Source organism: Manis pentadactyla, chromosome 18 (assembly GCF_030020395.1).
Source record: "Manis pentadactyla isolate mManPen7 chromosome 18, mManPen7.hap1, whole genome shotgun sequence".
Classification (NCBI taxonomy): domain Eukaryota; kingdom Metazoa; phylum Chordata; class Mammalia; order Pholidota; family Manidae; genus Manis; species Manis pentadactyla.
In genome coordinates, this window is record NC_080036.1 from 29,149,812 (window position 1) to 29,164,161 (window position 14,350).

The following is a 14,350-nucleotide window of genomic DNA, read 5'->3' on the forward strand; positions in this document are numbered from 1 at the left end:
TGGAAGTATTTCTATTGTAGTTCTGTATATACTTTTAATAAAATTATTTTTGGCCTTTAATGAAGACAAATCTTATTAAATTTGACATGTTTTTTCAGAGAAAGTTTTGTAGTTTTTAGGCTTCTTAATCTCTTAGTTACATGTTCCAATTCCAAATGTCATCTACATTCTCCTTATGTTTTCATGTGAGCAAAGAAGAGAACTTTTGATGAGTTGGTTACATTTCAATTATTTTAATTTAAATCAAGATTCTCAAAATTTAAAAGTACTTTTTAAAGAAGAAGAACTGGATTGGCATCCCTACTATCTTTCAATGGACTTTTCACATTTGGAACTGATTGAGTGTAAGAAAGAAAAATCTGGATTTGCTAAATGAGAGAAACCAACCAAGAACCCCGGTGGCTGCCCACAGCCTGGAGGGGGTGGCCCGGCGCCTCCTGCTCAGGGCTGCCTTCCTCACGCATTTGGCTCCAGCGCCTCTCCCGTTTTCTCTTTGTACGAAATATGTCTTCACCAAAATAAGAAAACTAAAAGACAATGGGGCCCAAATCAATGCATGGATAGGATAAGGTCAAATGTGTGAATTTAGGGTCCACTGAGCTGGAAAACGTTATCTTGGATGTGCAAGCAACCACACAGTGATTCCTGTCCCTCCCCCAGTGTTTACAAAAACCTAAAACCCAGAGTGTTCCAAAAAAAAGAAAAAGAAAACCCTCACCTGCACTTAATTCTACTGTCAACTTGCTGTTAACAATTTTAGCTTTAATATATGAATTACATTAATACCTCACAGTACATATATGAAGCCAAATTACACTAACTTAGTTGTTTACAACCTCAAATCTTACTCCCAGTACACATTCCAATAAATTTATTCTGTAAAAACAATACATTTTTTTGTTTTTGATTTTTTTTTTACAGTAAACTTTTCAACTACAAACCTCGAATACGCAAAAAGATGTTCCCAGGACAAGCATAACAGGATTGATCAAACCCAAACTGACTGAATGTGTTCTCACGATATAAGCTGGCATAAAAATAAATAAAATTCTCTATTATCACAAGAGCAACAATAATGTACACATAATAATGGTGTGTGGATGAATATTAACTATTCTAGTCCTAGTTCCAAACGAAAACAACTGTTCACTTTAAAAGTCAGTGCCTTTTGTGGTTTTCCACAGGGCGGCTGCTGACTCCAGCTTTCAAATGTAAAGAACCCACCTTGTGTGATTAGCTCAGATTGTATTGGCACTGGGGGGAAAATAAACCATTGCCTTTATTTTGGAATAACACAAAAAGACTCACTAACTTCACATGTAGAAACCGAGTCTGTGTACATAACAACATGAGTTTTGAGAAGTATATGCCGCCAACTAGCTATTTCTAATACGGAAGGTATTTTACAGGATGATCAAACTACACATGGCCTCAAAACTGAAGGGCAGTTTTAATTTTATCTTCAATACGCCAACATTACCTATCTAGGAATTGGTTCCTGGGTTCTGTCATGGAGAGGGTATCCCTTAAGCATTATGAGTGGGCGTTTAAAAAATGCTAATTTATATTTAACTGAGTGTTTGGTGACGGTGAAGGCAGGAGAATGATGAACATAACTGCCTTGATAAAAGGATCCTAGACAGGGAGAAGTCTGTGCAAAAATCTTGGTAATTCTTAGTGGTTAAGGGCAACCTCATGCAACCAAGTAACATGAAATTAAATCAATAACCTTAAAAAAAGGCTAAAATGTCTTTTTTCCCCAAAACACAACAGAGAGGAATGTGAATAATGTACATACAAACTGGGGTTCTGTCAAGGACAACAAGGACTATGTGTTGGTTCTTATCAAATCCAAGAATATTAGACAACCAAACGTATAACCTTCTCGTGGTGTCTCTTAATATGCAGCATTCATTACGGTAGTTAGGTCTGCAAAAAAAGGAAAGAAAACAAGCCTTTAGATGATTTGGGGTATTAACAGTAAAAGCTATCCACACTTCCAGAGAGTTTATTCTGCACTGCAGCATTGACAGTACTGAGCAAGCAGAGCCTCTGAGGCTTTTCTACTGAGCAGTGTAGAAGCTAAGGGAACTCTGGGGGCATCTGTAGTTCCACTGGAAACCAGAACAAAACAGCAACCAACCCTTGTCCACTGCCTGGGAAGGTGTGAGTACGGCGGTGCACACTGTACAGCCAGGATGACGTGTATTGCTGGGAAATACAGAATCAATAGAGAAACAGATAACCCATCTTTTTGAGGACTGTGGTGTCAGAAAGAGAAGTAAGATGCTTAACATTTAAAAAGTGTGGGTAAAACAGGTAAAGGGAAAAAATTATTAGTGAGAATATTTGGTAACTTGATCTGGATGATGGTTACAAGAGCATATGCACATGACAAAATACTTCAAGCTGCATACTAAGATTTGTACATTTTACTGTATGTATCTCTAAATAAAAAAAATTTTTTTAATTAATGAAAGGGAAAATTACAGGCTAATATCCCTCATAAAAATCCTTAACAAATTATTGTCTAATCAAATTCACTAATACATATGCACATATTTATATATCTTATAATATTAATATATTAACACGTTAATATGATTAACATTAATAAAAAAATGGAGTACATGCAAATTATTCTGTATTTTACAACTTAAATTACTTGTGATATATGGCTCAAAGAAATGTGAGAGTTAACAAAATAATGATGTACAAAAAGGAAACCTAGATTGCTTTTAAAATTTAGGTGGCTTCCATGTGGCAAAGACAAAATATTCCCATTTCCTAAAAGAATTGTTTCAACATGGATCCCACTTTAAATTGTGTCATTATTTCCCCATAGGGATGCTGTATTTGTTTTCTTCGTCATTAATCCAAATATTTTTCCTAACAACAGCCTGCCTCAGCTCTTTACTAAGTGAGTGGACTTGTTTGTAGGCACTCGTGGGCATGCTCTCACCTACGCAGCCAAAATCTACACTGTCCTGTATATAGTACTGTGTACACATAATTTCAGGACCTTCAAATTGGAAGTTACTAAGGCTACCATCCTCTCAAATTGGCAGAAATAAACTTCTTAGCCTTCTCTGTTCCTACCAAAATGAGACAGGCAATCTTAAAAAAAAAGTCACATTTAAAATCAGTGAACTTGCAAAAAGCAGTGCCTGGGGGGCTCCCAACTATTTACTAACCAGCAAGAACACTAGATATAAGATGGTCCTCACAGGCTCTGAAGGATTTTCCTCCTTTGTGAAGGAGGTAGACATCCATTAAAACAATGAAAAACTGTAATCAATCAAAGAAACTTCTTTAACAATGTTCTTTTTATTAATAATGAAGGTGGAAGACAATAAATTCTACATTTACAAGGGTAGAAAACTCAGCAACAACTATTTAATCCACATGGAGAAATGTTTTCGGAACGGATGGTCTCCCGGCAGCCTCAGAACATTAATGCCGCAGACAACGTGAAGGTGGTCTAAGAATGTGACCCAGCTTTAAGGACATGCTTTTCTTTGGTCTATAAACTGTCAAATGAGTGTCTATAAAGGCAAATTGTAAGTCTAATTTTTTTCTTTTCCTTCTTATACTCATAATCACCCTATTTGCATACCAAAAAATATCTTCTAATTCCTAACGGCATATGGACACGGCGCTCTGAGTGTTTGCTAGACCTGAGGCCTCCAAGCAAGCAGCCAGAGGCAGCTCCGCAAGCACTGCCTGTCCTGCCGCCCCCATTTCGGACAATGTCCGGCTGACCCCATCTGATTCTCTCCAGGCACCAGATGCGAGCATGCTCAGAGGCTGCAGGGTGACAGTGAAGCTGAAGGATGCCCAGAACACGGTGAGCAGAAGTCATGAGGCAAAAGAAGTCGTAGGAACCCTCACAGAACACCAAATGATGACAGATTAGCTATAGTTATTCAGATTTGGTATTTGACACTTTGTCAAAAATAGATGAAATGAGCCTATTACTTCAAGGGAAACAGCTGGCAGTATTTATGCCAATGAAAAAATTTGAGATATTAAGTGAAAATTGGATTCTGGGCAACTTAAATCCTCCATTACTGACAGCTTCCCAAACACTTAAAGACTTTTATGACCAGACAGGTAGTAATATTTAAAAATGTGATTAAAAATACTTTACAATGAAATATCTGGAAGACTGAATAACTGAGGGAACTAATATTTCCCAGGAGTAAAAGCTATTCCAAGTGCCAGTCTGATGGATTTTACCCAAACAATACAAAAGTTCAGATTCTACACTGCAACTGAACTACCACTTAAAGAACTGGCGTGGTATCAAAGAAAAATAGCCACAAGGATCTGAAGTTTATCGCAATACTTGTATCTCCATTTTCCAACTATGAGGCCAGATTTCCTTCATATACTTCATCCAAAATAACTTACCACAACACAGTGAATACAGAAGCGGACAGCACGCTGATGTCTTCTATTAAAACAGACATCAAATAAATTTTCAAAAATATAAAACAATGTCATTTTTCTAAAAAATTATTTTTTGTAGAAAATGCTTTATAATAAGTGTTATTTAAGTAATGGGTTTATTATTGTTTTAAAGGGAATTACTAAATATTTTAAAATTTGTTTCTATTTCTAACTAAGTAAATATTAATAGCTGTAACAAAAACTCTTTGGGGTTCTCAGTAACTTTCAAGAGTATTAAAGGTGTCTTGAGATGAAAAGGTTGGATGAACCACTGGCTTATAATAAAGGACAGCAAATGAGAACTGAGGGTGGAAAGATAAATTTGGGTCAGAGTCGGGGTGGGGGGGCATTCTGTGCTGCGAGGAGTTTGGCCTCAATCCTGGGGGTGATGGGGAGGCATTCGGGTGGCACTACAGGGTAGAAAGAACAACAGGCCCAGGGTCAAAAGGACAAAGGCCCAGACGTGGCTGCAGTTACCGTGAAGCTGCAGTTGTTCTCCCAGCACTGATTCTATTCTCTGCCCTTCCCTGCAATTATGCGACAGCCTTGTGATTTGGGGACTTGACTCCAGCTGCAGGGGCTGAAGAACCTGGCTTGTCTGAGCCAGTTCTCATCTCTGAACGAGTGGTTGGTTCAGGGACAGGCAGCTTTTTACCGTGGTCTCCGGTGACCTCTGCCCCCTGGTACTCCTAGCCTTGTGTGCCCCCCCGCCCCTTGAGTGAGCAGGGCCTTGTGACTCGCTTCTAACGAATTAGGAGGCAAGAGTAATGGGCTGTCACTTCTGAGATCACATTCACAAAAGACTGCGTTCTGCCTTGCAGGAACCGCCTGCTGAGGCTAGCTGCCGTTCAGCCGCCTCATGGAGAAACTCGGGGGCAAGGAGCCAAGGAAGGCCCCTGGTCAACAGGTGGTGAGGGACAGAGGCCCTCTGTCCAGCTGGGGGACTGACCCGTGCTGACGACTGTCTGAGCAAGCTTAGCGGAGGACCCACCCTCAGCTGAGTCTCCAGGTGATCTGAGTCCCTGCTAACACCTCAACTGCAGCTTTAGAGACCCAGCGACAGGGGACCCATTAAGTTATGCCTGTCCAGATGCTGGATAAGAAATGCAATTTTAAGGCACTAAGTTCTGCGGTGATTTGGTTACATGGCAGCAGGTAATACAGTAGGACCGAGCCCGTCAGTACACGGTGTCCTGGCCACAAAGATCAGTAAGCTCTGCCTGACAGCCACTCGCATCAAGGGGAGCTTAGTGTTCTGGAACCCGCCTGTTTCTGTCTCATGCTCCCAGGGCCAGGGGTGAGGATGTAGTCAGGGAGCCTCTGGAAGCAAGGGGGTCCCAGAACTTGACGGGCTCCTTGTAAGAACCTCTTCTCTCCTTCCCTTACCCACACCTATCAGCTCAGCCCACCACCTGCCTCGAGGCCATCAAGCCCCTCACCCTCACGCCCTCTACAAGGTGGCCTGCAGGGCACCTGCCACTTCTGGGGCTCTCACCCAGCCAGCTTTGCACCTGCTCGTTCATGACCTCATCTCCAAAAGCCCACCCCACCCCAGCTCCCCAGCCTCGCCCACTGGGCCCCCTGAAAACCAGAGCAGCCCTCAGCATATCTCCTTCACTCCCAAGAGTGTGCTCACTGATGTGTTCCGCCTCAGATCGGGCTTTCCGAGGGGAGACGGTAGCTCCGTCTCTGCCACAGCTCTTGTCCTGCTAGCCCTGGAGGCGGGGACGGTGTCCCTGATCTTTGCTCTGGTTTCTGACCTCCCCTCCTCTCCTGTGTCCCCTCCCCTGCAAACTACCCTCTAGCTCTGAATCGCACTGGCTGCAACCACTGCCCTCCTCTCTGCAGGCACCTCCGGGGCTCTGCCTGCCTCCCCGTCAGCTCTGGCCCACTGCCGTCCGTCCCAGCTGCCGGGCTGTCAGTGCACGCAGACCGCCCCCCACCACTGCGGCCTCTTGGTTCCTGGACTTCCTCTCCAAAGAGCTCATCCTCCATGTGACCTCAGTCACTCATTTCCATGGTTATTTCCTAGGCCAGTTTCCTCAGCTACGGGAGAGACAAGTGTCACTGTCTGCGGTCCGCTTTCTGGCTAGTTCCCTGCGGTCAGCTACGGCCCGGAGGCAGATGATCCTCCTTCTGACGTATCATCAGAAGGCTGACAGAGCGGCAGCCCAAGCTACGTCACAAGGCCTGTGCCGTGCACACTTCATCGCACCACACAGATATTGTGTCATCTCACATCACAAGAAGGGCGAGTGCGGTACGGTAAGATATTTAGAGACAGACCACATTCACGTAACCGTTATTACAATATACTGTTGTGACTCTTCCATTTTGTCATTATTGTTGTTCATCTCTTACTGTGCCTAACTTATAAACTTTATCATAGGTGTGTATGTGTAGTAAAACACAGTGCATAGAGTGTACAGGGTTCGTCCTATCTGTGGTTTCAGCATCTGCTGGAGGTCTGGGAAAGCACCCCCCACAGAAAAGGGGAGACCACTACATCTGCAAATACTGCTTTAAGTTACTGTTTTGGGGGGCAGTTATGGGAGCATTTAGGAGGTTCTACGGCACTTCATGGGCCACGGCTGAGGGTACTGAATGCCCTGTGCTGTGCAGAGCTCACACGAGGAAGCGCTGTCCGCCCGGAACACCAGCAGCCCCTGGCCTGTCCCCGCGGCTCCCGCGACCCCTCCGCAGCGCAGCCTCGCCGTCTGTCTTCCTCGCCTCGTCTCCTCGCAGCTCCCTCCCTTCACACGATGCTCCGCCTTCAGTGATTCTTTGACACTCTAACCTGCTGATCCCGTCCCTTCCTCCCTGTCCCTCCGTGGGCCACCGGACAGCCGCTGCTCCCTTCCTCGCCCACACCCTCACCTCCTTGCCTCTCTGGGCAAACCCCAGTGCAGTCAGATCCAGCTCCCTGGCCCTGAGGCCGCCCAGCTGAGTGGGCCTGGGGACACCCCCACCCCCTGCCGTCATCCCAGCTGCTCTGGCCTGAAGTTCACGACCACTGGCCCCCAGGGGGCCTCACTGCTGCCTGGCAGGTCAGCCTCCCTCCCAGGCCCCTCCCTCTCCATTTTTCTTTGTGACCATGTACCCTTTCCCTCTCCTGGAACTTCCAACACTTCTTCCTCTTCTCACTCTCAAATGCTGATCTTGCTTCGTGAGGAACAGAAGCAGTCGGATGAGAACCTCCGTAAGCTCTCACCAGGTACCCACTGCCCTGCACCTGCGCCCACACCCTCTGCGTCTGCGTGGTGAGTGCGCGAGCGACTGCCACCCCTCCGGGGGAGCACGGTCGGAGGGGCACTACTCCAGCAATAATTTCTTACACTATCATTCTGTGATCATTACTCTCTTAGATCATTCTTACCAGCAAATATGCTGTAAATTCTCCCATCAAGAAAAAAAGCCCCTCTTGACTTTCTATCCTGGATCATGACTATTAAGTATTTTTGAAGAGAAGTTTAAGATTAGGCTACTAGCCCTATAAGATATCAAGACTCATTGTAAAGCTACTGTAATTAAGAAAATGTGGTACTGATCAAATAAACAGAATAGAGAGCCCAGAGAGAGACCATAAAGAAATGTTTTACACATCTGACTACAATACAATTTAAGAGAGTGTTCGAAGTTACAGAGAAACTAAATAGATAAGCCACAACTGGGACGGTATTGGCAATGCACAGAACCACTCACATTAGTCAGAATCCACAATACGTAAAGAAGTTCTACAAATCGCTATGAAAAAACACCAATAGCAAAATGGGCAAAAACCCAAACCAGGCACTGTAGTGAGGAAGAAACACACGTGGTCTGTGAACGCGGAAAGCAGCTCAACCTCATTATTAATCAGAGGATGCAAATTATAACTGATGCTCACTAAACAGGCAGGCCTCACTTTATTGTGCTTCCCAGACACTGTGTTTTACAAACTGAAAGTCTGGGGCACCCCTGCACTGAGCACATCTATCAGTAAGTACCATTTTCCCAAGAGCACTGGCTCACCTTGTGTGTCTGTGTCACTTTCTGGTAATTCTCACAATATTTGGAACTTTTCCCTTATTACTGTATTTGTCATGGTGACCTATGATTACTGATCTCTGATGTTACTACTGCAATTGTTTTACAGTGCCATGGACTGTGCCGATGTAAGATGGTAAACTTAAGGGATAAATGTGTGTGTTCTGACTGCTCCACTGACCAGTCGTTGTCCCATTTCTCTCCTCTCCTCTAGCCTCTTTATCCCCAGACACAACAATATTGAAATTAGGCCAATTAATAACCCTACAATGGCTTCTAAGTGTTCAAGTCACATGTCTCTCATTTTAAATCAAAAGCTAGGCCTCTTGTGCTAGTCAGACAAGTTGTGAAGGCAAAAGAAAAGTGCTTTAAGGAAATCAAGTGCTACTACAGTGAACAAATGAATGATAGAAGTGAAACAACCTTATTGCTGATAAATTTGCTGATAAAGAGAAAGTTCTAGTGGTCTAGATAGAAGCTCAAACCAGCCACAACGTTCCCTTAAGCCAAAGACTAATCCACAGCAAGGCCCTAGCTCTTTTCAATTCTATGAAGGCTGAGAGAGGTGAGGACACTGCAGAAAAGTCTGAAGCTAGCAAGATGTTGGTTCATGAGGCTTAAGGAAGGAAGCCGTCTCCATAACAAAAAAGTACAAGAGGGGTAGCAGGTGCTGATGGAGAAGCACAGCAAGTTATACAGAAGATCTGGCTGAGATCATTCATGAAGGTGCCACGCTAAACAACAGACTCTCAGTGTGGGTGAAACAGCCTTCTATTGGAAGAAGATGCCTTCTAGGGCTTTCACAGCTAGAGAGGAGAAGTCAGGGCCTGGCTTCAAAGGACAGTATGACTCCCTTTTTAGGGGCTAATGCAGTTGGTGAGTTTAAGTTGAAGCCAGTGCTCACTTATCATTCTGAAAATCGTAGGGCCCTTAGGGATTATGCTAAATCTCCTCTGTCTGTGATCTTTCAATGAACAACAAGGGTTGGATGACAGCACAGATTTTTATAACATGGTTTCCTGACTGTTTTAAGCCCACTGTTGAGACCTATTGCTCAGAAAAAAAGATTCCTTTCAAAACATGATGCTCACTGACAATGCACCTGGTCAACCAAGAGCTCTAATGGAGACATGCAATGAGATTCATGTTGTTTTCGTGCGACTAACACAGCATTCTGCAGCCTATGGATCAGACTTTTAAAAATCGTATTATTTTAGAAATATATTTTGTAAGACTACAGCTGCCATAGATGGTGACTCCTCTGATGGGCCTGGGGAAAGTCCACTGAAAGCCTTCTGGAAAGAACTCACCGCTCTGGATGCCATTAGGAACATTGCTGACTCATGGGAAGAAGTCCAAACAAACCCACATGAACAGGAGTTTGGAAGAAGTTTCTAACACTCCTGGATGACTGACTCTGAGGAGTTCAAGACTACATGGAGGACGTCACTGCAGATGTGTTGGGAACAGCAAGAGAACTAGAACTAGAAGTGGAGCCTGAAGGTGGGCTGAATGGCTGCCTCTCATGAAAAACAAACAGGTGAGGAGCTGCTCCTTATACATCAAGGAAAGTGGTTTCTTCAGAGGAAATCTGCTCCTGGTGAAGATGCTGTGAAGACTGCTGCAATGACAACAAAGGATTTAGAATTTGACATAAACTTAGTTGACGAAGCAGCGGCAGGATTTGAGAGGACTGACTCTAATCTTGAAAGCAGCTCTACTGTGGGTAAAAATGCTGTCAAACAGCATCGCATACTAGAGAGGTCTCATGTGAAAGGAAGAGCCAACCAGTGTGCCTACCGTACCTCATTGTTGTCGGATTTGAGAAGCTGCCACGGCCACCCCGCCATCAGCTCCCACTACCCCATCAGTCAGCAGCTGTCAACATGGCAGCAAGACCCTCCACCAGCAAAAAGATTATGACTCGATGAAAGCTCACGAAGGTCAGCTTTTTTTAGCAATTTAAAATATTTAATGTATGTTTTGTTTGTTTAGACATAATGCTATATTGCCCACTTATTAGAATATAATTATAGTGTAAACACAACTTTTATACACACTGGGAAACAAACAAACAAAAAAATTTGACTAGCTTTGTTGTGATGTTCACATTATTACAGCAGTCTGGAACTAAACCTGCAGGATCTCTGAGATATGCCTGTATAGGCAAAAATTTTAAATTCTGACAATGCCAAGTTAGTCACAGGAAACCTGTATACAGATGGTGGGAGTACAAATTGGTCCACTACTTACAAAAGTAAGTGGCATTATCTTATAAAGTTAAAGACCATGAACTCATGACCCAGCATGTCTCATTCTAGTTTACATACCCTAAAGAAACTCTTGCGTATGTACACTGGGGGGCAAACATGAGAATGCTTACAGCAACCCAGTTCATGAGTGCACAAGGCTGGGAATATCCCAAATACCCACCATTAAGAGACTGGATAAACACACTGTGGGATACTCATAAAACTGAGTATTACACAGCAGCAAAAAGTGAGTAACTACATATAACCACTGAAGGAATCTTGGAAGCACCATTTTAAAAAGTGCTCAAAAACATGCAAAATTAAAGAACATATTAAAGTACATACCTATATGTTAGGTGTGGGCTAAAGTTTTGAAAATGAAAGGAAATAATACAACCTGAAAATGAAAGGTTACCTCTAGGTAGGGAGAAGCTGGGACAGGGAAGAATATGTAAATAGGTACAAGTTATTGCTCTGTCCTAGTTTTTGGTTTTGAGGTGAGGTCACTGGTACTCATTAGAATACTATGTTTATTGCTTTGTTTATTAAGAACAGGTTAAAAGGATTCCTGAATACTCGATATTCAACCCGTAGTAGCTGTGTGACCCCGAGCCAGTCTTTTCAGCCTGTCTCCCCCAGCTGTGGAGATCACATCTGCTCCCACCCCTGGGGAGCTGGGGCAGGACCGAACGACGTAGGGCGTGCACCGCGCTTGGAGCAACACATGGCATGTGGTAAAATGTTAGCCACCCTGGCTCTGCTTCTGTTCTACGTCTAGTAGCAACTACTTTCTGAGGTGCTTTCAAGATACCAGGTAGAAACTATTTCATTGGAAAAATGACTCTACACTGCAGGAGACACAGTGGGAAGTCATCGTGCTGCGGCATAGGTGAGGCCATGTAAGTGGATAACGGGGACCCAGGGAAGCTCTGAGGAGCAGTGCACCGGGGCAGCACGCAGACAGCAGCTCTGGGGACGGAGGCGGAGCTGAGGGGGCAGCAGAAGCGAGACACGGAGTAACGGAGACCCGAGGGAGTGGGCGGCATTCCGAGGAAACGGCCAAAGAAGAAACAAGAGCGCACTGTTGAGGCCTGAGTAGGAGGCAAGGGAATGCGCACTGGGAAGAAAAGCGAACTCTCAGAAGTTTAAAGATGAAGAGAAGGTGAAAAGAGTAGGAAACAGGGTGGAAGGGCAGCGACTTCAAGGCTGAGGGAGACCTGACCCTGTTCACAGGCAGAGGGGCAGGAGCCGGTGCAAAGGAAGACAAAGGTAGGCGGGAGGGGACCGCTGACTGGGTGCGGCCTTGGAGAGCGCAGGTGAAGTTCTGGGTCCTGGCAATGGGAAGGTGCGGATCAGTGCTTCTCAAGCTTCCGTATGCCTATGAATGACCTGGGGGGTTATTAAAACACAGATTCTGACTCCGTGGATCGGGGGGGGGGCCCGGGAGTCTGTATCTCTAACAAGCTCTGAGGTGGGGCTGATGTCACTTGTCCACAGACCGCTCTGGGCGTGAGGCTGCAGATCCCCTCCTCCTGTCCCAGGACCTGCAGCCAGAAGGCGTCTGGTAGAGCAGGGGGAGCAGCGCTAGGAGCTCCAGCTGCAGGCGCCCTGAAGCTCCTTGGGATGAGGGCGGCAGGTGGGACGGAAAGGAAAGCAAGCCCGTCAGGTGCTGAGGCTTTCAGTGAGGTGGGTGGGCCCGTGCCCCTGGGGGGAGGGCGCAGGGCGGTTTGCCGAACGGTCAAGAGAAGGCAGACAGGCAGGGACGGAGGCGGCCGAGTCGGGTGAGGAAAATCAGAGGAACTTGAGGATAATCACGGATAACCGGGTGATGGACGAGGGCCAAGAAGTGAACAGTACTGACACGGACAGGCAGGAACCCAGCTGAGACCAGAATTTAATGGACCAGTAATAATAATATATTTTACTGCCTTGTTGTGAAATCATTTGCCCCCATCCAGCTGGTCTTCACAGAGAAGGACTCTTGGAAGATGATCATGGGCACAACTCACCTGCTTTCTGACACTTTCACAAAGATGGTCTGGCCCGTGATTTAGAGGTTAACAAGGTGCAAAGTGGACAGGTTTTCCCTTTGGGCACTTGAAATATCAACATTCATATACTGTTTGAATATTCAAATACTTCAAGTCCCCGTGAGCACATTAGATTACATACTGCTTCTAGGAGAGAAGCAGGGTATGAAGGGCCCTATTTGAACATGCCATTCCTGTTACAATAAAAGAAACATGCCTGTCAACTTTTGAGGTGACACTTCATAATTTCAGTATTTCACACCTTACTTTAAAATAGGCTCAAGTTGCCAAAATTAGTGTAAAGAAGAATAAACCTGTTCACCGAGTTCCACACTGACAGGCAGGTGTGACTGTGACCCCCACGCGGCCCTCGTTCCCAGACTCCGAGCAGACAGCCGCCTCTCCCAGAGCTGCGTGTGGGGGCGCGTCTCAGGCTGGGAATGTTTCTCGTTTACTGAGACAGTGTTTAGGGCCAAGAGGTGGGTCTGAGCCCAGCAAAGCGTCCCCCAGGCCCACGGCAGGCCGCACCCCCTTACCCCTTCGCCGCTCTTCTGCAGGTCAGAGGCCGCATTCCGCGTGTCGCTGCCGGCGTCTCCGCCCTCAGAGCTGCTTTTGTTCCCCTCTTCTTTGCAGTCCTTGTCATCTTCGTCTCCTGGCGATTTCCGGGACTGTTTAGAGGACTTCTAAATGTTTAGACAAGTTAAAAAGTAGAGTCAAAAGTAGAAATCCAAACGGCCAAGTGCCAAGAAGAGATGCAGAAGCAGCGGTCCCACCACCAGTCTTTGTGTCTTGATACAGGACCTAGGAACACAGCCCGCAGTGGGCTAAGGCTGAGCTGGGTGACCCTGCAGTCACCTCCCTGCACTGGGCCTCAGTTTAACCAGGTGCAGAGAACTAGATGACCTTTTAGTTCTTCCCAGAAGTGGGAGGTAAAAAGCAAAAAATTAAGTTTCATGTACCTAGAACACTGCCAATGAACAAAGAGAGCTGATGCATTCTACCTCAGGCAGGCCAAAGAGCTAGAAGGCATCCTTCAGGCCGTCTCGTCCTGCCCCATTGTTTTATAGTAGAAATTGAGGTCCAGAGAAGCGATGCAGCCTATCTAAGATAATATGAGGAAATTCATATTGGGCACCTGCTGAATCTGTTTGGTTAATCGTCTACATGGAAAGATCTTGACAAAACTTTTATTTCACTATGTGAAGTACACTAACTTTAATCTTTTAAGCTATGGATTGCTGTTTAAGAACCCAAGGCTGTACTGATGAACTAGCCCTTCCTTCCTATTTCACACTGACATCAAATGAAATCCCCAAGAAGATGGAAGTACAGTTCCAGTGCCCCGGCAGAGCCACCCCGCGCACCAGGACTGCCGGCTGGCCCCACTCTGCACCTTTAAGGAAGTCAAATGTAGCATTTCTCTAACACTTCCTCTTTGGGGAATTTTAAGAATCTTTAAGCACATGACAAATAAGAGCTAAGGTAAAACTGACTTAGCCCAGTCATTTTTGGTCTTCCAGAAATGAATGAGCAAATTAGAGCTTCCTCCATCAGTATTTTAAAATGCAACTTCCAAAGAGAAAATATTCT

General features: G+C 45.2%; 1 protein-coding gene across 1 annotated transcript in view; it reads right to left on the minus strand.

Moving 5' to 3' along the window:
- Positions 1-728: 728 nt before the first annotated feature.
- The window catches only part of HDGFL3 (HDGF like 3), a 52,869-nt gene continuing 39,247 nt past the window's right edge, over positions 729-14,350 (minus strand). Inside the window, exons 5-6 of the mRNA XM_036932079.2 lie at positions 13,297-13,443; positions 729-1,929 (exon numbers count right to left, since the gene is read on the minus strand). Of these exons, the coding sequence (XP_036787974.1) occupies positions 1,924-1,929; positions 13,297-13,443 (153 nt within the window). The 3' untranslated portion in view covers positions 729-1,923. The remainder of the gene's footprint in view (positions 1,930-13,296; positions 13,444-14,350) is intronic.